Source organism: Amblyomma maculatum, chromosome 6 (genome assembly GCF_055883805.1).
Source record: "Amblyomma maculatum isolate TAMU_Amacu chromosome 6, ASM5588380v1, whole genome shotgun sequence".
NCBI lineage: Eukaryota > Metazoa > Arthropoda > Arachnida > Ixodida > Ixodidae > Amblyomma > Amblyomma maculatum.
In genome coordinates this window covers 98,971,913-98,997,385 of record NC_139349.1, presented here as the reverse complement: position 1 = coordinate 98,997,385, position 25,473 = coordinate 98,971,913, and the positions used below count along the sequence as shown (strand labels likewise).

At 45.6% G+C, this 25,473-nt stretch overlaps 1 protein-coding gene across 2 annotated transcripts in view; it reads left to right on the top strand.

The window, feature by feature from the left end:
• The window catches only part of LOC146186385 (atrial natriuretic peptide receptor 2-like), a 259,439-nt gene that overhangs the window by 199,816 nt on the left and 34,150 nt on the right, over positions 1-25,473 (top strand). For both annotated transcript variants that reach the window (XM_084607168.1, XM_084607167.1), the window contains exons 5-6: positions 8,013-8,081; positions 8,178-8,352. In XM_084607168.1, coding sequence (XP_084463294.1) covers positions 8,013-8,081; positions 8,178-8,352 — 244 coding nt within the window. The remainder of the gene's footprint in view (positions 1-8,012; positions 8,082-8,177; positions 8,353-25,473) is intronic.

Genomic DNA, 25,473 nt, shown 5'->3' with positions numbered 1-25,473 from the left:
ATATGCTGCTACGTGTAAAGCGAGCGACTACTCTTTCACATTCTGCGAGCGCATTTATTCAGTGAATTCTGCTTGGTAGCGACGAGATCGCGCTCCTTGTATCTTCGCAGTTGTTGTGCGTTTACTACTTAGGAATTCTACAGAGCGTTCAAGCTCAAGCTCTGCGAACCTGCCTGGGATTGCCGAAATGTGCCTATATGGCTGCTACCATTTTAATTGCACAGGAGCATCCCATATCTACCTACCTAACAGTTGACGCCCTGGGGGAACATTTCCGACGCATCTCCCGGGTTCCCTGTCATCATTTGGCCAGTCTTCCAATTACCAGGCCGCGTATATGGTTTACAGAGACCGTTGATGCGCATCGCGCTATTTTGCCGTCCCAGTTTACACCCGCATCTAGACCGTCTCTCCACTATGGAGCCTGCATAAACCACGCGTGCTTCTTTCAATATCCGGCATCAGGTAGAAGGTCGAGCTATCGCCGACAGAACTAAATCAAATCACTTTTGAATACTTTCATGAGCACCATGGAAATCGTTTGCACGTCTACACCGATGGTTCAGTGAATTCCGTGAGTTCTTCAGGCTCCATGGTCATACCCTCAATTAATACAGAAATAAAAGTTAGGACAATTCACTAGACTTCTTCAACAGCTGCAGAGCTAACCGCTCTTCTTGTCGCAATTAGACATATCAGTTAGCAGAACCCTCAGCGGTGGTCTATTTTCACAGATTCAAAAGCAGCCCTGCAAGCCTTAAAAGCGGCTTTTCGCCGTGGAGCCCATGAACAACTAGTTGCGGAAATAAGACAAATTCATCAATATGCAATTAATGGAGGACATGACCTCATCTTCCAATGGCTTCCAGGACACAGCGGCATGGCGGGCGTTCTCCGGGCGGACGAGGTCGCATGAACAGCCCACCAAGACGGCGATTGTGTGTTAATTCCTTTTCCAGGGCAGACGCAGCGGGCAGGCTTCCGGCACTTGAGCGGGAACACACGCTCTCCTTGTGGAATTCTGGCCAGTTTGCGAACTGCCGGTTAAAATCTCTGGACCCTGACCTGAAGCTTCGGCTTCCACCTGGCATACCCCGACGCGAAGAAACTTTGCTGTGCCGCCTGTGGGTTGGTGTCGCATTCACAAACTCGTATTCTTTTATGATAGGTATGGCAAACAGCCCTGCATGTACAAACTGTGGGTGCGACGAGTCTATAGGCCACATTCTTTGTGAGTGCCCCATATACAGTGAGGAAAGACAGTGTCTATTCCGTGCGCTGTAGCATCTAGATGGACGCCCATTAACTGAAATTAAGATTTCAGGTCTCTGGCCACGGCGATCGTCTGCGGTGAAGGCCTCCCAGGCACTGCTCCGCTTTATGAAAAGCAGAGGCCTAATCGAAAGACTATGGTTTTGCTGTCATGTTACGTGATATGACTGTGACGTGATGTGATGTGACTGTACTAACTTCACCCACCCCTCTCTCACAACTTTTATATCCACTCACCCCTTTCCCCCAGTGCAGGGTAGCAAACCGGTTTCTTTTACGGGTTAACCTCATCTTCCTCCTCCTGCGTTTACTGTTGTGTGTGTGCGCGGCATTAATTAGAAAATTTAATTAATTATGCAACTGTCACTAATCAGTAAGTATCAATAAGTAGAAAATAATTGGTAATTAGTAATAAGCCATAATTAGTAATCGATAATCGATCAGTAATTATTATAATTTATTATTAATGACTAATTGATCACTTATTGGCACACGGTCATATAAGGCACGCATTCGCGCTTACTATGGTGGTGGTCGGTGATTGGTCATGACCTCCATGACGTCATGCCGTCTCAACCAATCAGAGCCGCAGCAAAAGCGTGACACTTTTGCTGACGACAGCGATGAGGCAATAAAGGTTTTCGCCTTAAAAAGGAAATAACTGGGAGGATAAAATTGGAATTTCGGATGGAACGCATTTAGCACGTGTTCGCTGGTCATGACTAGCACCTAACCGATATCCCTCAAGAGGAAAGCAAATGCCAGTTGTATCTTACTGGTACTAACCTATGGGGCAGAGAGCTATGCAACGCAAAATAGTAGGAGTAACGTTAAGCGACTGGAACCGCGCAGAGTGGGTATAAACTCGAGTTGATCATTTTCTAGTCGAACTCAAGAAGAAAGGGGCATGGGCAGGACAAATAATGAGTCAACCGGCTGCGCCATGCCGCGTACTTCTCGTAGCTCGATTTGCGCAGTGGTCATTGGCGAATAGAGGTGGACTAACGCGATCGAGAGAGGACCGCCTTACGACGTACACATTCAAGGTGCTCCATTTTGGCCTGTTCTCGGCTCCTGCAACCTTCCAACGAATGATGGGCATTGTGCTTTCCTACATGGAATAGCAGTCATGCCTCGTGTTCGTGTATAATATCGTGACTTCCTTTTATATTTACGAAGGGCACTCGAGGCGCTCGCGGGCTGTTTTCGAAGCAATTCGTTCACCCGTTCTGTTCCTCAAGCTATACAATTGTCGCTTCGCTTTCCAAGAGCTGTCGTTTTTGGGCTGCATTGTGAGTACTGAGGGCGCTAGCCTGGATCCTGATAAGACAGGAACCATTGTTGATTTTCCCATCCCAACGGACAAACGAAGTGCCCGTCGTTTTCTGCATGGCTGTTGACGGCCCTATACGCCTGTTATCGACGCTTTGACCGACATAGCTTAGCACCAAGACCCGCCTCGGAAGAGATAAAGAACCGCTCATCTGGGGTCGGGAGCAACAACCAGCTTTCGAAGACGGCCGACATAGTTTCCAAGTACGTCCATAGATGGACACTTCGAAAAGAAAGCTGACAGAGCAGCACACCCACGTCAGCCTCGATGCTGTCCTTGTGCAGTGGCACGATTGTCTCGAATACGCAATCGCCTACGCAAGGCGCACGTTGTCGTGGTTCGAGATGCACTGCTGCAAGAACGTTTTTACAGACTAGTTGGCGCATTACTGAAATTGGTTTACAGCGCAGACAGACAAATGCAATAAGGAACGAAGTGACAGGACAGAGCGCTTTGTCCTGTCGCTTCGTTCCTTCATGTGTGTGTTTGTCTGTCTGCCAAGATATGCCTAGCTATTTTATTTTCAGTGACGAAAGTTCTGTCATATTTGTATAAGCGCCCTTTCCGACTAGTGAGCAATCTTCACTCGCTGTGCTGCTCGGAGAACCTCAAAGATCCCTCAGTGCGACTTGCACGCCAGAGTCTTCGACTGCAACCTTATTATCATCTAGAAGTCAGGAAAGAAGCGCAGTGTTGCTGATTTTCTGTCTGGCGCTCCTCTTCATGACAACAAAGCTGAACCTGAAAGCAGTTCAGTTTTTTTGGCCTCCATCTCCACTTGCAGTCTTACTGAACGACCAAGGAACGACACTGTGGCACCTTATTGAGTGTCTTGAAGGAAGCGCTTAGACTCCGCCCACAGACCTCTCACGTAAACTGTCGTTATCCTGTTTACGTGACGATATCATCTCCAAAAAAAAAAAAAAAAAGAGTGGTGGTTAGACGGAAGCTGTCTGTCTAATCGTTGTACACAAGGCCTTTCGCGACGAAGTCTTGCAGGCGTGCTCCCTCCTCGGGTAACCTGGTTTTTCCTGAACGTTAGTGTTCAGTGCCAAAAATATTACCAGTCTTGCAGGCGTGCTCCCTCATCGGGTAACCTGGTTTTTCCTGAACGTTAGTGTTCAGTGCCAAAAATATTACCAGGCTTGCTGCGTTTGTGAAGCGCTACGTGCAAACCTGTCTCGAGTGCTATTGTCGCAAGAGACCCACGACTAAGCCACCCTAATTATCCGCCACATGTCCCTTTCCAAAAAATCTGCATGGATTTACCCGGCCCGTTTCCGGAGTTCTTTCTGGGCAACTGATACATTGACAAGTGCCACCAATTGTTTCAGCACCACACTGTGAGGCGAAAACTCTTCTTCGAGCAACCGAAAATATTGCAACCTTCTTTATTCGTCACAATTCACCCACAGTCGTTCTGGCAGGAAGAGAGCTTTTCATTCATACACGAAGTTTTAAGAACGGCACAACTCACCGAAAAACAACTGCTATACCACCCTAAGAAAAATTGAGTCGCCAACCGACTCAATAAGTCGATTTCCGACATGATTTCACGAGGACCGTCAGAACTAGGATGCAATACTCCCATACACTGAATAAAGCTGAAATCTGGGTGGACAGGAAGAGGTTGGGTTCGCCGCTCGTTTCTGTCTGTAACGATGGGGTAGTGAAGGGGCTCGACAATGCTCCCGCTTTGTTGTAGTATCGGGGACAAAAGTCTGTAGACCAAGCAAGCTGCTATCAAAGCGCATAACTATCGTATCGTTCAGTAGTCTCAGACCATATACTTGTCGATGTGAAAGTTGAACTTTGTTTCTTTCATGTGGGCTAGAAAAATAAGCTGATAATTTGCCTGCACCGTGGTTCTAGTCCAAAATTGCCAGACGTGTGGTACAGAGACTTTTTGTCCCTACCTGTGTGTGTTGTTCTTATCTTTGGGGCGACCACTTCTTTAGGAGAGGAGAAGGGCTGGGAACTAGCTGAGCTGTGGGAGAACGAATGTTGTGTGCGTCACATCAAACGGGAGAATTTCGCGTTAGTTTTACTGCTTGCTTTGGTTCTTGGCGTAAATATAGAAAGGAATGTAGAAGTAACTGCGTCTGCAGTTTATCTACTTTCTCGCAGTTTTAGAAAAATATATAGAAAAGTGCTGAATTTATTACCTTGTAAAGTAATTTTGCCTTGAAGGGAGTCGAACCCTACCTTGTTGCAAGAGGTAGCCAGTTGAACGCCATTCGCGACTCGAAAGTGTGAATGGGTCTTGATACCTCAATATTGAAATGGCGGGGCTACCGCGGCTACGTTCGAGCTGAACACATATAACGCGATGTTCAGGAACGCATACACTATGCGTAAGTTCCTGAAAAACCTCGTCGTTAGCATGCATAACTTTCCTCTCGTACGGATCCACCCAAGAAACCTAGCGCCGGTCATCTAGCGGCTAGTTAGGGCTACGGATGAGAAGGATTAGTTAGTCAGGGAAGATTCGCAGGGGCTTTGAAGCGGGGATTACGGAAGCAATCTTCCGGGATTTAGGAACCGTGGCCCACGCCTGTTTAAGTTTACCCAGTACTACAGCAGTACACTCGGACCTTTGATTGGAAAGCATGCTGTATTTATGAAGCCAGGTGAAGGTCCTCGTACGAGACAATGCAAGTGCATATTTAAGTTCCACAATTTCTCATTCCGATTCCGATAAGTCGTTCTACACGTGGAATGCTATTAAGCGCATGCGTTTCGGTTTTTTTGTTTTCTTTTTTTTTTTTCGTATGCGACTGATATCTCTAATTCTGAACAGCTTACCCCAAGCGCTAAATGACTGAGAATCAACTGTAAGAATGCATGGAGCGCCGTTTTCGTACATTTCGTTTAGGAGAGCAAGGTGGGTCATTCTGTGTTACGGGTTCAATAAGACGCGGGCTATCACACGAATAATTGTCACTGTCAGTGTTCCAGATAAACCAAACCAGCGCTTTCTGCCTGGCTTCTTTGGGCGAACGAATAGCTATTGAGTATCACGATAAGATTCTAAAGTTCTGTATCTATACAGTCGCGTTTCATCGGACAGCCTTAAGCTGCTCGTTTTCCTCGTCGATGCTTCGTATAACTCGTCAAGTGTGAGCACTTCCCTGAAAAAAAAAAAAAAAAAAAATCGATGTTACCTTGTGTAGCGGCTTATGTTGTAGGGAAAGACTTGCGGTTGCATGGTGGTTATAGCTTTACGTCAAATCCTGTATTCAACAAGATCGAATTTTATTTATATTTTTATCGTGTGGGATCCGATCACTTTTAGGATTCTCAGTGTTCGTTGCCCAATCCCGCAATCCTGAGCAATTATAAATGTAAACACCAATCGCAGCGCGGTATTTACCTTGCCACCAAACGCCAATAACAGTTAAAGCGTCTCTGCGCTCAAGCCAGCCGATTACTTGTACAAAGTCAGAGATTTTGAGGGATGTAAAGTGTCCTCACAGCAGCTTTTTCGCTCGCAGCAAAAGGAAATTATGCTTAATAAGAACTTTACGAGCGTCTGTACGTTTGACTTTCCTGATACTGGCATTCCACTGAAGTACCGCAACATTCTGGTAGTGGTTATTCATAGACAGCTTGCCGTAGGGGCACGTTGTTGTTAGCAATTGGCACTAAAGGAGCCTGAACTCAAATTAAAAGTAACCATGTCATTTGCCTTTAGCGCCAAATTTGTCGTCAAATAGAACAAAATTGAGCGATATTCCGAATAGAGTTTTCAATAATGAAGAGTAAATAATAATGTTCTGAGATACACAAGAGACAGATAAAAAGCTATAAATTTTAGCCATTTTGCTTGGTCTTCAAATCGCAGTTGAGTTGTAGATAAATAACTAAATCATTAAATGCCCAGTGAGCGTGCACATAGCTCATCTAGAATAAATACTGTTTTTTACAGATTAACTTTAGTACAATATATCTAGCCAACAACGCGGTGTAAATGGGGTTGAAATGTTAAATCGCCATTTACTTGGACCCATATATGTGAAAACCGAGTCACAGAATCACCGTAAGGAAGTCTAGCTTCATTTTGTTGCGCATTTAGTTTTTCTCGTGTTAATTGGCACAAGAAATTACACGGTCAGGAAGCAAACTGAAATAAACTGGCAGTGACAAAAATTTTCAGTGCGAGTTGCGCTTGGCGGGGAAAGTGGCACCTACACCAAATGTCCGTGGCGCTGAGCGTATCTCAAACTCAGACGCATTGGATCCAGTTCGCCGCAGTTGGGCAGTCATGTTGCCACGTAATACATCGCTCCAAAGAAACTTAAGATCAACCAGGGGCACTAAGCGTCACACCCACGATTGGGCAAATGAGGCCTGCACCACGTTATGAGTTCTCGTCCTCATTCTCATTCTCCTTGAACGAAGAAATGAACAGAAAGTGGCTCGAAAAACCTTTGGGGTGGAGAAAGACATCGTTGGCAACCGCTTGACGGCGTCACTGCGCTTAAAATGCGCGGTATTCACAGAGGAAGTGCTTTTAGATGCTCCCCAGTTGGTATGCAGCTTTCGCCTCAAGTACGGAGTTTACAAGCGCCCAAAACTGAGTCTTTAAAGCGGCGCCGAACGCGCATAAGCTCAGTCTGCTTCGATGTGGAACTATCCCTGCATCTGTGATGACGCGCGCGCATCTTTCAGGACAAGTGCATACTCTACAATGGCAGCATTTTTTTAATCAACGGGTTGTTTCTATTTACTAGCTTTTTTACTTGTCATTACAAAAACAAAAATATCTAGTAAATGAGCCAGAAGAAAAGTTTGAAGTAGCCAGAAAGGGAGCCAAACTGAAGCTTGCGTCGCCAAGCAGAGTATAGTGAAGTAGCCAATTCGGCACAAAGTACTCACCAATGGCTACCCTGCGGCGGTGGCGACGACCCGAGTGTACCTTAGCCAGGAGATGCATTAAAAATTACAATTTTCATTTTCGCGAGATTACAGCCAACAGAGCCGGCCCTACTGCTGCAAGATTGGAAAAGGAATCTGTATACAAAAGACAAGGAAGCAATGTGTCTAGATAACAGTACTGTCTCACTTGCTCATGGCTGTGTCACCGACAAGAAAGCTGGAGAGGCAGACGAGGAATTCGAAGCAGGATTCGACGCTTCTCTGTTGGAAATTTGCAAATGAGGCTTGCTTAATGAGGACGGCTACGGCGTAAAATTTAAAGGTTGCGATTGCTGCATGCTGCTCTGGATTTGTTATCTCAGGAGTTAGGAATCCTTCCTTTTCGCCTGAATGCTCCTTCATGAAATGGTGCGTGTCACCGCCCTTTCCTGAGGGCATCCCTTCCTTCTGCGCCATTTCCAGTGGCCATGTTTAGCAAGTTGATCAGGACATCCACAGCTCATCCGTCCCCTTTTTCTCGCCAATGCAGGTAGTGAACCTGCTGAACGACCTGTACACGTGCTTCGACTCCATCATCGAGGAGTTCGACGTGTACAAGGTGCGCCCTCATCTTTTTTTCGCTCTACACACGTAGACCTTCCATAACTGAGCGCAAAACAAAAAAAGAAAATGAGGCCTTCTTCTCCGTTCACAGGTGGAGACCATCGGGGACGCGTACATGGTGGTGTCCGGAATCCCGGTGTCCAACGGCAACCTGCATGCGCGTGAGATCGCGCGCATGTCTCTTGCTCTGCTGCACAACGTCCGATCCTTCACCATCCACCACAGGCCCCACGAGCAACTGCGGTTGCGCATCGGACTACACACGGGTTAGTTATGTCGGCTCCTACTCTCTTTTTCCTACTCCCTGTTCATTTTCGCTTCAACTGGGCATACTCATTCGGCTAAGAAGTGCGCGGTACTCTGTGAGTTACAGCGTTTGCCAATTCACTCAGTTATTGAGAGATGAACATACGCAAACTCCACGCCATGCCGCCCAGCGCTTCCCATCTGAAAGGATGGGAAGCGCTTTTCAAATTCGCATCTCTGAAGTCGTGTAGCGAATGGCATGAATCCCTCAGAGTGTGATCCAAATCAACGAAAAGGAAGGCATTTTTAACCTAAATCCTTTGTATACGAAAAAAATCCTAACGTACTATATTTCAGACGAACGAGTGACCATAGAACATATCTGAGTCGATATACTATGGGGATTTTGTCCGGTTCTGCTTTTACGTTATCGTTCACCGTGAAGACTAGCAGCTGCCAACAAGAGCGGTTGTGTGGCGCTATTTTAGCAAGTAGCGAATAGCAAAATGCATAAGAATTGCAAATAGTTTCAATTGGATCATTATATTACACGGCACAGATAACCGCACCCAGGGGCTAGGCTCCGACTGATCTACGCCTGTTAAAGGAAATGAGAGCTACCGTGCAAAGCAGTGTGTTATATAGAAGTTCAGTTCGTAGCTGCGCCCTATTACAAGAAATATATACTTTTAACACATCATCTTTCGCGGCCTTTTACTGAAAGTAATTGCGTGCTGTAAGACGTTCTCCATTCGTTCGGTCTCCGTCGCATAAGCCCCTGCAAAGGTCTTGCAGTGCCCAAGGGCCTAATTAGCCTGTTTAAATAACCAGGATGTCGGAGTTCAAAGCTGAGCGACGCAGCACGTCAGTTTGCACGTTGGATACAGACAGAATATGTTGCGGCAGGAGAAAAGAAAACCTTTATTTTGACTCGGCTTTGTTTATAAATATGTAGGCAAAGGTGAAACAAAAAGAGGGGGGAGGGGAAGCGAAACGCCGAGCGTATACGTGTATATGGCACAGCATGCGTTACTATACATCCCACCTGCTTTCTTTAGCGTGACGTTGTCATCACGTGCCTCTATCGCATTCGCATATGATACCCTATATAGGGCTCCGTATACGTTCGCTTTCTTGCCCTGCTTATACCGTATCTCATCAAGGAATCGGCTCGTTGAGTTGATGACGTCCCGCCCACAAGCGACGAAGAAATTTGAGCCGGCGGCACGCCTAGTTTACTCATGCATAACTGATGGCTGTGCTATTCAGCGCAGAAACACCATTTGCGCGCGCGTCGCATTGCACGGCGAAAGCATTACGGCCGACGCAACCGGCAATCTGCGTTCGCTTTGGGGTATTCGTGTCGCAGCTCGTTAAGCATTCGCTCAACGAGCCCAGCTCGGCTCCTGTTCTGCTTGGAGGCCCGAACGAGCTGTCGCAACGCTGGCACCTTTCACTTCGGCTTTCGCACCGTGCATTGTATGTAGTTGGAGTCGTCGCGCTATATACCACCATATATACGCCCTGATATGCATGTTTATGTTTATGTATACGCTTCACCAGCCCTGACTGGGCATCATATTGTGACGGTAATAGAAGTAGAGTCATTGCCACACTTCTCATCACCGGAGAATTTGCTCTGGGGAATCTTGTAGAAGTTCGGCATGGCACAGAGCGCACTCTGGGGAATCTTGAATAAGTTCGGCACTTCAAATATGTCGCTTCTTTGCCCAAACGCACGCCTAGTGATGCATTTCGTAGCGCGGTTCTGAAAGTTTGTTCCGAAATCGAACGTTCAGGTGCATGCCAACTAGGCCCTTGTCGTGATCGCTCATTCTTTGCGGTCATCCCACCAAGTGACGGTAGACGGTATCACAAAATTGCAGACTCTTTGACCTGCACCAATATACGACGTACAGTTATTGGCTTTGTTTCTAAAGCCCGTTCCTCGCTTGGTGGCTCAGCGCTCGACTGTTGAACCTAAGGACACAGGTTCCATCACGGGCGCGGTGACAGCTTTTCAATGAAGGCGAAAAGCAATGCGCCTGTGTACTGTGCGATGTCAGCACACGTTAAAGGTGGTCGAAATTTCCAGAGCACTTCAATACGGCTTCCCTCGTAGGTCGAGTCGCTTTGGGGCGTAAAACCCTTCAAACCAAACTAAAACATCGGAAGCTCGTCTTCGTTCTCCTTTACCACCCACTCACAAGGTACATGCGCGACCACTTGCATCTTGAACACCGCTCAGTGTGGCCAACGCTCCGCGGAGAATCTCTCGCTAGTGCCTGGGCAACTAGCACGCAGGTTCAGCGACAACCGAAGGTGGGGACTCGATAACGTCTTCAGCCAGTGGTAAGAAACTTCGGCTAGTTTCAGTTTCAACTACATCAGCGCACCTGGAGACTAAAGGAAACTGATGTTTATCGCTAAAGTGACCGAGTTGTCCAAATCGCCGTCGTCTGGAAGTAGTCCTTTTTCGCCGGTGGTGGTTCGAATCGCGCTCGAAGACTGAGCTCTTTTACAACGCATCAATAGTCAATATTGTCGACCATAAACCCTGACTGCTCATTGGAGGGTCAAATTCTAAAGTTAAAGCTCAGCTACTTTGGTCATCTGATGAGAAGAGAGGAGTCGCTGGAGAAAGATTTGATGTTGGGAAAGGTTGAGGGTTGCCGGAGAAGGGGTAGGCAGCGAACGCGATAATTAGATGGCATCCTCGAGGCACTGCAGATGAAGTTATGTGATGTTAGGAAGATAGTGAGAGACCGGAAAGCGTGGCGTGACATGGTCAATAGGGTCACGAAGAGTCGGACACGACTGAACGACTGAACTGAACTGAATAGTCATTCCTCCGGTCGTATGAAATAAATTGAAATGGGCGACATTGAGCTTCTATGAAAGTTTTCTGCCCCCGTCGTCTATACTCAAAGAAGTTACTTTTGCTGTTGCTATGCGCACGCAAATCACGTGTCGAGGGCAGTTCGTGACTGCGCTTAGCTTTGTGCAGCATATAAGGTAGCTGTTGTTTCTGGTTCCCATGTTAGGCCTAAAGCGCTTATACGCTCACCAACCAGGATCTCGTGAATTTTTGTTATCGTTTTTCGTTGTGCCGTTGTCTAGCTACAGCAACACGAGGTCACGCTGAAATAAGCAAACACCATTATCTCAAAATCTACAGCTCGACAACGGCGAATTAATTGACCACGCTCAACACAGTGGTGACAATCAAATTTGGCCCGTGCCATAACCGATATTTGGCCCGGACAACTGCCGAAATTTGACTCTCGCCGACATGGAGCGAAACTGATGTACCATAACTGACCGTGCAAAACTCAATTGTGACCTTCAAGATTAGACCTGGGTCACGAACAGATTTTTACCTCGGCCGATTTTGACCAATGTCGATGTCGAACCATGATTGACCATCCGCAACACAATGATGACCCCCAAAACAATCCAGGGTTATTGCCAAAATCTGGCCCGTACCACCCCCGAAATATGACCATGCCCGATTTGAAACAAAATTCATATCTAGCCATAACTGACTGTGGCCAAACGATGGTGACTTTCAAATTGCAATCTAAACGCCAAGTCGTATCAAGTAAATCTGATTTACGCCAGGAGGTAGTTGGCACATATATATATATATATAACCAGGTTCGACGAAATTAAACCTCACCCATGCTTTTATTTTTCCAAGCGGTTATGTAAGCATGGGGTCTAATGATCAAAACTTGCTCCATGCGTCAGTCAAATCTCCATGCTGTAGCGGCACTCCCTGAAATGAATTGCTCAGCCACTTCCTTCAGAACAGCCTAAATATTCGCGCGGTTCCCACAAATGTTTTGATCTGCTCAAAGTTTAACAAAACATATTCGACGATAGAGACAGGGCTTACTAAATATAGACGCAAATCTTCTGTGAACGCTTAAGTAGAGCTGTTCGGCTATCACGTAGTGCAATAAAAAGTTTCAGAGAATGATATGGACATGTTTATTTCCGCATGAGAGCAAAAAGTGACAAAACTGCAAAACAATCAGATGAAAATGAAGTGCGATTTTTATATTGGCAATTAGCAGATCGGATAGACAAATGAACCGAACAAAGTTCAAGAGGCGGGAAGAAAACGAACAACTTAGGCACTTGTGTCTCGTCTTTGGGCGCTCTCCTAAGCTCTTTGTCATGTTGAGTGAACCAACCGGTAGTATCCTTGCACTTTAGAGATACGTGACAAGGAAACAAGAAAAGGTAGAGAGGATCACTGATGTTAAACTCTTAGAACTCAGCAGTACTTGTTTAACGGCACAAGTACTATACCCTAGGCACTGCTATTCATTACCTAGAAGCGGGTTCAATGAACGCCAGCGCTAATCATGGCCCTCATCATACCCGAGAAGAATGTATGCAATGCGTCGCTGAACAGCTAAGGTGAGGGAGTGCTGGCACAGCACTCAGCTTTCACTCGCGCGTCGACCAAGTTTTACCTATGGAAGCCTTTACTTGCGTTACGAATGGCAATAAAAAAATATAAAAAATACCAGGGTTTACACCAAGGTTAAACCCAGTTAGACGTGACGGTTTAATTCGTTCTAGCTGTTAGCCGGTATGCGCCAGCGGGGAATGCTCCGCAGGGCATTGGCTGAGCGGTGTTCAAGAAGGAGGTGGTCGCGCCTGTACATATTCAAACTTCCGCGTCGTCATGCGTGCCCGTACTTTTTTTCTTTTTTATTACGCAAGCTTGCCATAAGGCATATTATAAAAACTCATGTAAATTATTTTTCGCGAGCAGCCGCAGCGGACTCCCGCTCACTGATTTCTAAGCTGTTAAAAACTGACGGCAGCTGTCGCTGTTCGCTGCGTCACTAATCTTCGCTTACCTTCAAAGAACATCATTTATGTACCCATGCTGAAGGAACAATGTTTGGTGTTTCCCTCTGGGTTTTGACTCGGGCGCAGGAAAATGATATTTTGTTACTCTGAGCAGCCAGTGTCACTGAGAACTAAGAGGATTGCGCGCAAGGATAGAAAATGAGCTCAAACTGGCTTGCGCGAGGTCGTTTTTAGCTACGCAACAGATTTCGATGCTCATATATAACATCTCTAAGCACTCGTCTCTCTGTGCTAAAATATTTGGGAAGGCATCAGTAACATAGAAACAGCCCCGCCGTGGTAGGGTAGAAGGTAGGGCGCTCGAGTACTGTCCCCAAGGATGCAGGATCGATGGAAGCGAAAAGCAAGGCGCCTTGTACTGTGCGATGTGAGTGCACTTTGAAGTTACGGAACCCCTCTACTACCGCGTCCCTCATAGCCTAAGCCGCCTTGGAACTGTAAGCCCTCTAAAATGAAACCAAACCAAACCAGTAAGATGGAAACAATTTAATAGTATTTACTTTTTTCTTACTTTTTCTGCTTATCGCTATGCTCGGAGATTATGAGAACAGCAAAGAAGACGTTGCGTAAGGGTGCAATAAAATGTGAAAGTGCACATATTTATTTATTTGCCCACAGCGCCAAGCGGCATTGAAGTGCGCGACGACATGCATAAAACAAAACATAACATAAGCGGTGTCAGCCACGGAAACAAGTCAGCGTCGCATCATAAAGTAAAGGCAAAACAAAACAAATAAAACTCATAGCACCACAATATGGAAATGTTTACTATAACGCAGAAGAAAAAAAAACATCATCGGACATAATACAAGCAGTGTCTGAAGGCAGTTTGTTCCAATCACGTGACTCTTATTCCATTGCTATGGTCCCAGTCAGCGCAATTGCAACAGCGTGTGTAGGTTACTATGGCTTAGACTAATGATGTCATTCTTATTAATCACTTCACGAAATAGCTTAGCCAGTCAGAGCAACGATACACACTATAGACCTCCGGATTACGTATTGGGTGCTCGTGCAAGGACGTAGTTCGAGCCCGGTGGGCAAAACATTAGAGTGCATGCGGCGCGGTGCAGTGGTTTAGGTCCCGTGTGGGGGAAAATTCTCAACACCATTCAGTTGTTGCACGCTGCATTGCGATAATCTATCTAAGACGAGCGGAACTCGCGTCTTCAGCTTTGAAACTGGCATAAAATGGATTTTCATGAAGACGAGCGGAACTCGCGTCTTCAGCTTTGAAACTGGCATAAAATGGATTTTCATGGCGTGCAAGGAACGAAGCCCAGATGTCATGCGTTGGTAGGACCTGATTCTACTTGACTTTAGGCAAACGTTTTGCGTGCATACGAGTGTCATTCGCGTATTTTTAGATGAACGAACACGGACTTCGTTTAGTTTATTATCCTTCCGAATGAACCGCACTGGAATGATGGCCTAACTTGCCTTCGAAGACCCGAATGGCATGCGATATCGCTGGCAGTCCTGTAAGAAATTCTTGTTCAGCTGTAAGTGTAGCAGATAATGCACAAACAGCCAGCTTCTGCCACGAGGCGTCTTTTAAAGACAATGCCAGCAGCATGACCGCTTAGTACAGCCGCATTCTCAGAAAGAGACGTGCAATAAATTGCGTTCGGCCGATGCTGTGCCCTATATGATCGAAAAGCGGTTTTGCTGACATCATTCAAGTGCACTCTGAAAGATGACTGCGCTCTGCATAAATAATCTTATTCGATGTACAGGGTCATCCACTTCTAGCTGTAACACGGCCACTGCTGTCAAAGCAGCATTGAGGCCTACGGAGGCACATATCGATGCAAAGCGATGCAAGCACAGATGGACCCGGGCGTGTTGCTCCACATGGCCTGCCACTAAGCTCTATTGCGTGGCCGGGTCGGACGCAATGACGCTTTGAAAGCAGCGACCGTGTTATAGCTAGAAGTGGACGAGGCTGTATGCATTATTATGTCGTTATTTTCATAGCGTTGGTTCTACCAATGCGCACTGCATTCGCTCTACATTGCAGTCGCACTGGGAGGCAAGTTCTTGAAAATAATTTGATTTGCTTCGCGACTTCACGCGCGGTATTTTTACCCGGGGATATGTAAGCGCACGCCTCCTGCATGCCTTATATAGCACGTTTTAGATCACTGAATTACATGACTTGAACCAATTTTTTTTCCTCGCTCAGTGACTTCCTGTAAACCTTTTGTTGGGAGATTACTTCTAACAGTAACATCTTGTCCTAGTTATAAGCCGAACGTAGTTTAAACGACACACAATAGAAATGTCTATGATTGGGTAGGGGAATCCCGCAGCTAAGCAAAGAACTCGTGCATTTGCTATTGTCCTCGCTTCCGACTGCCCACACTTCGTGCCGCATGGGAGTCATTTTCGGGAAGAGCATATGTAAAAATATATATATACCCGAGGTTGATCGAGGTCCGCAATAACCCTATTTATGCATACGGCCTATACGTTTCCAACGGCTGGCTTGATATTTATGCCTCCTTATTACCGGCAACGCATGTTCTACGAACACAAAAAATATCACCGAAGTGCACGTCTTCCGACCACTCGAGATCACTTCTACAAATGCTAATCACTAATGGGCAGCGTACTGGACAGTGTCGCCTACTTGCGCTCGATCGTAATGCACAATTTGAGACAAAAACTGCACATCGTCGGACAGCTTCACGGAGCTCCGCAAAGTAGGGAAACGGGAAAAATAAGGATGCTTTTCCTCTTTTCCTGATGTGTGTGCGTGCTACTTTTGTATTTTTTCCCCTGCCCATGCATGTAGCACTGTTATGAGCTGAGAGGTGATAGTACGCACAAGTCGAATGGATGCTTGTCAAATCGTTATTGTCAAACAAGGAGAGGCCTGTCCCGATGCTCAGCTTGCGTGATACTACGAGTGTACTTGATACTTCAACCACCGCGTCTAGTACGCTTCTGACGCAGACATTCGTAATTACAATCGCATAAAAAGAATAATTAAGGCTGAGATACCTGGCTTAGTGCATCAGTGGCCTGAAGGCCCGTACTGACGTGCTCAGTCTGGCGTCTCTGCTCTCGCGTGCATACTCGGCCTTCTTCCGCTTGCATCCCATGGTTCGATCGTGGTCCAGGCACGCGGACTGCAGGCTCAGAGATATGTACAAAATCTGTATCGCAAATCAGCTGGTAAACACCGGCGGTCCAACCTCTACAACGTGGTGCAAACAAACCTAGCGACACGCGTCCTTCTTTGTATAAATATGAAAACTCTCTTTTGTTAGTAAACAGTTGTCAGTTTGTGCGGATCCAGTTTGTTTTCTATCGTAAACAATTATGCGTGCCGAAAGCAGGAGTGCTGCAAAGGCTGCATGCAAATGGCCTGGACAGTTTTCCTCGTCAGAACCTCTGCGAAACAATACTGGGAGACGACGCTGAGCCACCGGCTTTTCCCCTCGTTAGATAAAGTATATCTTGATGATTTGAATATCTAGAGGCTTTATTGGTACAATAACGCGGCTCTGCGCCTCTTCTGCCGGCGGTCTACCTCGGTTCACGCTGTTCATCTTCCAGTCTACATCTACCCATGCTGTAGATTGCAATTCGGTACGCTACTCTGAATGGCGCCTGTAACAGATTTCAGCATTTAAAAAAAATTGATAAGAAGTAACCACTTTGCAAATTGCAGATAAGATCCCCTTTTCAGTTTACAAAATACGTGACCATGGGTTACTGCCTGGAGAGGATGGTATAGGTTACTGAGCTGGGGCCTCCCACAATTAGGTGTGCCAATACTCCAATATAAAAGGTTCGGTTTTGGCTTCTCGTTATCCATTCAATGATTAGCTCTTCATAGGACGTCATTTCTATCGTTGAGGCAATGCACATTCCCTCTGCTGGAAACGACATTCAAAGCATGGAACAAAATTCTGATAAAGGCTGAACCTAGCTTGCACGACAACAGTTTCGGTTATGTCTTTGGGGCTGCACTTCCTGTTAATATCATAGTGAGAACATCTGAAAACCCTATGAGTGTTAGCTGGCATATTTTCCCTTGCGATCCTGCTTACTGGGCATCAACAGCGCTGAAAAAACGGCATGGAATGGCCAGCTTCTTTTTATACTTCAGATCCGCATTTTTTTCCCTCCTGAAAAGCATGCATAATAATACGTCGTCCATGGTGATTAACTACAGTCGGACGAATCCCTGGGAATGGGATCGCTACTTCGGTTTAATTATCCAGCTGGGCCACCATTAATTCATTTAGCATTTAAAACACGCGTCTCTTTGTTTTACCAACTTAATTTTCTTATTCCCTCCCAAACACGTGCAATGTGGCATGGTCATCAAGCAGTACAAGTGAGCACGGCGAGCGTTGTTTTCTTATCAAGAAGCGTATACTCGTGAAACTCAGCAGTCGCCAATTTAGCACAATTCATACCCATCGTTTGCGCTTATTGTTTTGGTTCTTTTAATAGCTGAGGAAGGATGCTTCGGACGTTGCTTTGAACATTTACGACTGCATACGAGATACACGCTCCTGTCATGTGCAGAATCGGGGAAACAATGACGCTTTTAGAGGCTTTCTCTTTTGTGTGCGTGAGTTCAAGCAACACCACTTAGACTACTGTTCAAGTCTCAGTAAATAATGACACTGAATGTGTGTTCCCAATAACTATGCTCCTATAGCCAGCAACGCACAATGGGCGAGCACATGTTTAGTTATAGGTTCGGTTAGGTTACAAGAAAGGAAAGGCGCAGTAACTCTCCCACTATGGGGTTGGGGACTGCAGGAGACACAGTGAGAAGAAGAAAAAAGAGCAAGTATCCATATACCACCTACAGTTCTAGGCGTGTGCTTGCGGGACAAAATCTTGCTCGACACAATTACGCTCAACTCATCATACACCTCCAGTACGTTTGCGGATGCCCTTCCGAGCGATTCAACTCAGCTGTTGAAATCTTATGCGTTATTTTTTAGCTAGGTATCATTTGTGACAATGGTTTTGACGCTCTAGTTTTTTAAGGCGAAGCAAAGCTCATGAGTTGCGTCCACAGAAACTGTGCGCGCAATGTGTCATCGAGATTCTGCGGAATATCGGCGGGATTCTGGAATATGTAGTGACAGATAATCATAGTTAGTGGTAGAAATGATAGTGAGTGAGTAGAGGAAGGGCTTTCTCTCACAGAAAGAGAGAGGAAGGGGTCTCTTTAGGAAGAGAGAGAAAAAGAGAGACTGTCTTCCTCTCACCTCCTATCTCTTTCCCACCCCTCTTCTCCCTCCACCTTCCTTTCCCTCTCTTCTTTAAAAAAAAAGTTGAGAGAGAGGGGGAGAACGCTCTCTCAAGAGAGAGAAAGTAAAGAGAGACTCTCACTCTCTACTTCCTCCCTCTTTCTTTAGAGAGATAGAGTAAAAGGTGTGAAGAGAGAGGGAGGACAGAGACTCTCTCTGGCTTTATTTCTCTCTCCCTTCTCTCTCTCTCTATCTCTCTCTCTCTCTCGAGGAATCAGCGGCGTTCCAAGGATCGCAGCAGAGTGGCCAAAAATTTTTCGCCTTGCTGCACGTAAGGCGACTTAATTGCTTCCCTGAATATTTTTTCATCCAGGTGGCCCGCTTGTGCTCACTTACTATCGCACCCTATATGTCGCGTACTGCTCACAGTTGGAAACCCCCTCGTTTGAAACATCTTTTTTTCGTCAATTCGTTTATATTATCGCTTTTAACTCGAGAGACTCTCTGATGTTCGCTCGTCTGTCACCTCCAAATAGGGATGGAACGAGAAGTTCAATGCTGCTCTCGATCTAGCTAGAAAAAGATCGTTTGCTGTAACATCTTCCGTGAGGCGTGAAATGAAACTGAGCCTATATGAAGCGACGGTGAAGTAGCTGGATATGTTTAACGCGTGGCGTTAGGCTCCCCTTGATGGTGGATGAAGTCTCGCCGGAGTTATCCATCCCGAAGAAGCCTCATTGGTCGAGAGAGGTTGTCAGGCATTCTTGACGTTGCACGTTGTAACGTCACCTAAAAAATCAGGTTGTCAAATGGTGGAATCGAATCTCTGACCCTTCGGTCGCGATTGGGGCCGGCTACCTCTAAGCCACTAAAGGGCGTTCTTCAAATTAAATTGACGGAGGCTTTGGCCTCACACATTGGGTAGATTACTTTACAGCAACGCGTCGTTAATTATAGTGTCGCTAATTTGCGACTCTAATGAATGTTACTTTCTAAAACACTTAAAGCGAACTCAAGAAGGTTATTGGGCGAACTTAAGTGTCCCCTAAAGTTTCTTCTTGAGGCAACGGTGTCCTCCAGTGGCGCGTCTAGAGGAATTTTTAGTGTAAAATTGTTCTCTGCATTACGAGAAAAGCATGCGGCGTGTTCAGAATTTGTGCAAACATTCACGAGTCTGCATGTTATATTCAGCCGGCTACATGATTTGCACATTCGGAGGTGGCATGTCTGTGTGCCTCTCTGTCCGCTCTTTACCACTACCATGCCTCAGGCAGAGGTAGATGGCAGGTGACATAGCAGAGCAGTGATTGGTCGGCTGTATGCGTGACGTCACGGGAACACATGTCATGGCCGAAGTTGCAGGAGCTGCCATCTTGGGCAGCGTAATTGAGATGACAATCGAACCCACTGGGACCATTGTGTTCCGAGTCAAACATGCTACACCAAGGCCCCGCAGACATGGTCTTACTGTCTGGTTAGAGTGGAGCTTTATATCTATGTCACTCCTGCCCACTTCGGCAGCATACATCGCGGTCCCCTTCACTATAGTGTGCGTATGACATGTGACATGATCGGGCACTTATTGGTGGGTCGGAGGTGGCCGCGGCGTCCGGGGCACGAAATTTGGATGCACCACCACGTCTTTATACGGTGCCGCACCGTGTGCCAGGGGAAACGTATATAGTTGTCAGTGATGAAACGTTACGTTATACGTAGTCATGACTTACTTGTGCCCCGTAGCATGACTCAGCCTTTTAATAACGTGCTGCAAGGTGTAGCTTCTGTACAAACATTACGCACAGTCATAAGTCACAGTCATTATATTCGCATTCTCACACATAAATTTCTGCAATTTTTTTTTTTTTTTTTTTGCGCAAAGCTTATACACTGTGCATCCAGCTGGTAGCAAGTCTGCTTATACAGCGGTGCCATTTCGCCACCATCATATACGAATATTTTTGAAATTGAATCACCACTTAGAAATCAGACCAACTGCGATGCATCCGCATTTGAGGCCATATCCTCTAAAAGAGGACAGAAAAAAATATTTAAAAAAAAGCATCCGCTACGCTCGCCCTAAAACGATCGTATACTAGTACAACTTATATACGCGTGTGCTTGGAACTGCTTGCGTATCGGCTTCGGCCTACGCCTCCGCGATTTCCGCTGCTGGTGGGTGGGCGTAAAACATGAACGATCCGGGCATGCTGCCTCGAGGCCGTACTCCCAGCTGCTCACTTATTAATCCCGATCGTCGCGAAAGCGAGGAGAGTCGACCAGGAGGCAAAACGGGCTGACGTTTGCTCTCTCTTTCTCTTTCTCTCTCTCGGGTGCGCTATAGGCTGATGCGCGCTGGTGGAGCTTCAGCTCCGACGATTACGGGATGCGTTTAATAATGGCCGTACCGCCGCTACTGCGGCTTCTGTAAAGGAAGGACGACGACCGGCTGCTGCCTGTCCTTCCGCGATTTCCCGAGCACTCTGAGCGCTTTCGAGCTCCAAGCGAGAGCTGCCTTCTCTGCCTTCGATTTTGTAAAGCTCGGGAATGTCTCGTTTTCAGTTCCGTCTGGCTTTATATTTTTCTTCTGTCTCCTTTTTCAAAAAATAATGTGCGGCCACTTTCGTAAATTCGACGATCGTGCCTTTTGCGACGGCAGCTGTTCAAGGATGTTTTCCTCTGGCACGCGATGTCTACATAGTATGTCATATCTGAAAATTATATCGGCTCCCCAGTGGCCTTAACGATCCACGTGGTTTCTAAAACGTGCAGTTCGAATAGCAGTCGACCTTTTTACTGTGCGTTTCATTCTCTGCCTTGAAAATGCGCCCCGAATTAGGCAACCAGAGTATCTTCGATCCAGCGCGACTGATTTTTAATACGCTCGTTTTTGTGTCCTCAACTGGTGCCTGGTTGTGCCTTGGGTGATATATATATACTCGCAGCCATGCATCTCCAATATGCAACAGACGTTACGAGCCCGTCGCTGCACACATTGTGCTTGGGATGCAACACTGCAAGCAAGGCTCCATATAGTTGGAGTTGTTCGCGTTTACTTCTTTTTTTTTTTTTTTTTTCTAAAAGAAAGGTCGAAACCAAGGCCTCAGGCTTGCCGCCTTTTGTCTTGGCTTTCAAATACAGACAACAGCACACACCTCTTGTGTACATAACCTATAAAACAAGCATAACCCAGCACTTACATACGATATATCAAAGGTATCAACCCATGTAGTATTCATTTGTAGATTCGAATAAACAGACCACGGACTCAATAACATGCATTTCATATCAGAAAATATTTACACAAAAAAAGGTTGCATGTGAGAAAAAAAACGACAGCGACTACGATCCATGAAACTATTAATATTTGCAGCAGTAGTGGTTCCCCCTATGAGAATATAGTATGTTAGTTGGGATTAAAAAAGGGCACGTAAATTGAAATTTTTAGCCAAACTGGTACCAAATTAGTCATTTTGTAATTACATTCTACAATTCTGCCCAAGTATTTTACTAAATTTAAAATGTGCGTATTCCATGAAAGGTTTTCATTGAACCAAACTCCTAGAAACTTGTGATTCGTAACTTGCTTTATAATGTTGCTGTTATAATTAGTATACTACGTTGAAGAGTGGTGTTGGTTGGCCTAAATATTATGTAAGCAGTTTTATTAAGATTCAAACTGAGTTTATTCTTCAACCAAATCACTAAATTGCTTAAGTAATTATTGACCGTAACTTCTAGTTTAGGCAAACATTCAGTAAAATAAATATTTGTATCAGCGTATATGATCGAATCAGGTGAGTTAGGAATATTTGTGATATCTTTAATGTATACTATAACAGTGGCCCCGAAATTGATCTCCTTGGGGGACACATTGCCGTATAACCATGTTAGCAGAGCACCAGTTATTAACTCGTACAAACTGTAGCCTGTTACACAGATAACTCCTTAATAAATCTAGAAGCACACCACGAACTAATTTACTTAATAAAATATTATATTTTACGCAATCAAAGGCTTTCTGAAAAACCAAGAAATAACCAAGGGTATATTTCCAACATTCAATGTTATCAATTTTTTTTTTTTTTATGGTTAACAATGCTTGTTCAATACACCTTCGCTTCACAAACGCATACTGAAAGCTGGTTACAATAGTGTATTTATGAAAGAAATTTTCTAGCCTAGTCTTACTTCATTTCAAGTTACTATTTAATATCCACGTAGTGAAAAACAGAAAATGGTTACAACAAAAAGAGGGAGGTCAAAAAAGAAGTGCAATGCGGTCGCCAACCCCTCATGATAAAGTGCTAATTTAAATACCTTTCAGAAAAGGAATTGAGCGGTCATGTGAAGAAAGGAGGGGGGGGGGGGGGGGGGGGCGTTGAACGATTTCTATCGTTTATTCAGCGCCAGAGACTAAAAGGTCATGATAATTTTTTTAAATAAATTTTATACAAACAAGAAGCAACCATTGTTAGTATCGGATACAACCCAAGAACGCAGGGTCAGATGCCCCTAAAACGATGGCCCTTCAGCCAGATGTGTCGACTGATTTTCACGATGCGTCAGTTAATCCGGTCAAACCATGATAATTCTCCTTTCACGCATCACATCCTTAATTTCCGTGTACCTGCTAGCGCAGGTACAAGGAAATTATTCGCGAAGCCATGGGAGTCGGTCGACGCAACATGCTGGAGAGCTTCCTTTGAGAAGCACTCTCCGCTGCATTATCGAGCTGTATTCGACTATAGCAATCCGCGTATTTTCAAATCTACAAACTGAATTTGAGATTTTCTAAAATAAAGAGAATATTTACCTAGCCTCCGGTGAGGTAGCGATTCATTTCGACCGTGCGGCTTAAGCGACTATGACTTGAAAGTATCTCATGAATTCAACCTCAAAGGGCACCACGCCCAGAAGGAAATGATGAATTAAGTTTGCGTTGTTGATCTTTGGGGAAACAGAAACGACACGAAAAAGTATCAGCAAAGGCAGATTCGAACCGCTGGCTTATTCGGTAAAAAACAGAACACTTTTAATTTAACTAAAATTGAGAACACATCTTAATTGCGTTCCATTCGAACAAATATTCTCGTATTTTCGCGCATACGCAAAAAAAATAAAAAAAAAAAAACAAACACGCGCCAGTAAATGTTTGTCCCCCGGACTCGCTTGTTTTCCCGCCGCCGCGTCCAGAGGATGCCACAGATTTCCAGTGTGCCGGCCGGTGGCGCAACGTGTAGGATCTCTAGTAATGCGGCAGTCAGTGCTACATCCGTTTGCTCTTTCTGTCTCCTTTGCTTCTGCTTTAACGGCAAGGCCTACGCCTTAGGACCGAGCTTTAAAGGAGTATAGATATACAACAAATTGTGATTGCATTTTATTGCGAAAGCAATACAACGACAGCCAAAGCGAGACCTCGGGTGGCCGCAGCTACGCCGTGAACAGGCGTAGCTCCTCATAAAAAAAAAATCTGCCTGCACGTGCACATTTGAATGCACGTTACCCCTATGCCGCGGGCAGGAACTGCCAATTGGGGTCGCCCTTGTCATATGGGAGGGTGATATCAGAATTAGCCTGCCAGAATCATTTGCATTCTCGTTACCCCTACGACACGCAGGTACGTCCATACGGCTTGGCTGAAGCGTGACTTTATATGTGGGCTAGTAACTTACGATCTCGCGTCATACCCTTAGAGGGTGAGCTTAAGTGTCCCCAATAATGTAGCACGTTACACACATAGGGTGTGATAGGGGAATAATGTAGCAGGCGAAAGAAGCTTCCGCTTTTGCTTTTGCAATTCAACTAGGGTTAACCAAAGCTAAACCACAACTATTTTGTTAACTAATAATGGTATAAGATTTTTTTTATTGATTGATAATCTTTATTGGGGAAAATTGGGGGTTAGGGGTAGTGGGTTAGAAACGAGCAGTAGTCGCAGTCCTCTGTCCAGGAGTCCGTTGGCCTCAGCAGCGGCTCTGGCCCGCTGCACCAGCATGAGCTGGTGCTGTGCGTCCCAGTCGGCTAGAAGGTCCTCCCACTGCTCAGGACTAGGGCAATCTATTTTAGGCATTATGGGGCTTGCCCTACATCCCCATGTTGTGTGGTATGTTCCTTTACATGGAAAACCACGTGGTTTTCGCCTACGACCAGTAAATAATTTAAAAATAATTTTTCTTTTCACGCCAGCTTCGGTTTCAGTAGCTGAGAGATGGCTGTGACGTTACTATCAAATACCCCTCCAGGGTGGCGCAGTGGTTACGGCGCTCGACTGCTGTTGCCAAGGGTGCGGGATCGAATCCCGGCCTCGGCGGCCGCTTTTTGATGGGAGCGAAAAGCAAGGCGCCCGTGTGCTGTGCGATGTCAACGAAAGTTAAAGAACCCCAGGTGGTCGGAATTACCGGAGTCCTCCACTACGGCGTCTCTCTTAGCCTGAGTCTCTTTGGGGCGTTAAACCCCGCAAGCTAACCGTTACAATCAAATATAGGTCACAACAACAGCGATGTAATCACTGACTCTTCACTTGTGATTCCTGTTCACGAGGCAGGCTGGCTTTAGCGTCGCAGTGGATTCAAACGACAGAGGAACGATTATATCCCTGTTGTTGTTTTTTCTATTATTTTTTTTTTCGTCCTTTGCGTGAAATCGAAACAGGTGATAAAAAAAGTCGATTATAAATTTTTCACCGTTCGCAGGCGAATATCATATTGTGAGCCGTGTACAACAGCGTCATGTGCATTTTACAACGAATAAAACTCGAAATCGAAAATTAGGCATCTACACTCCTTTAACAACTTCCGCTCTAATATGCACTATGTGATGCAAGCACGTACCACATTTTGTCTGGCCTACCTGACAGCCTACAACTGCCTATAGCTGGCTGATAGAATGAAGTTTTACATAGTTTTAGCAGCTGTTTCTCTGTCAGTTTTCTGGTGTATTATTTCGTTAAATATTCATGGAATACGATTTTCAACCCTATTCTAAAGAATATTTGTCATGTAAAGGTGCGGGCGTAAGTAAATAGAG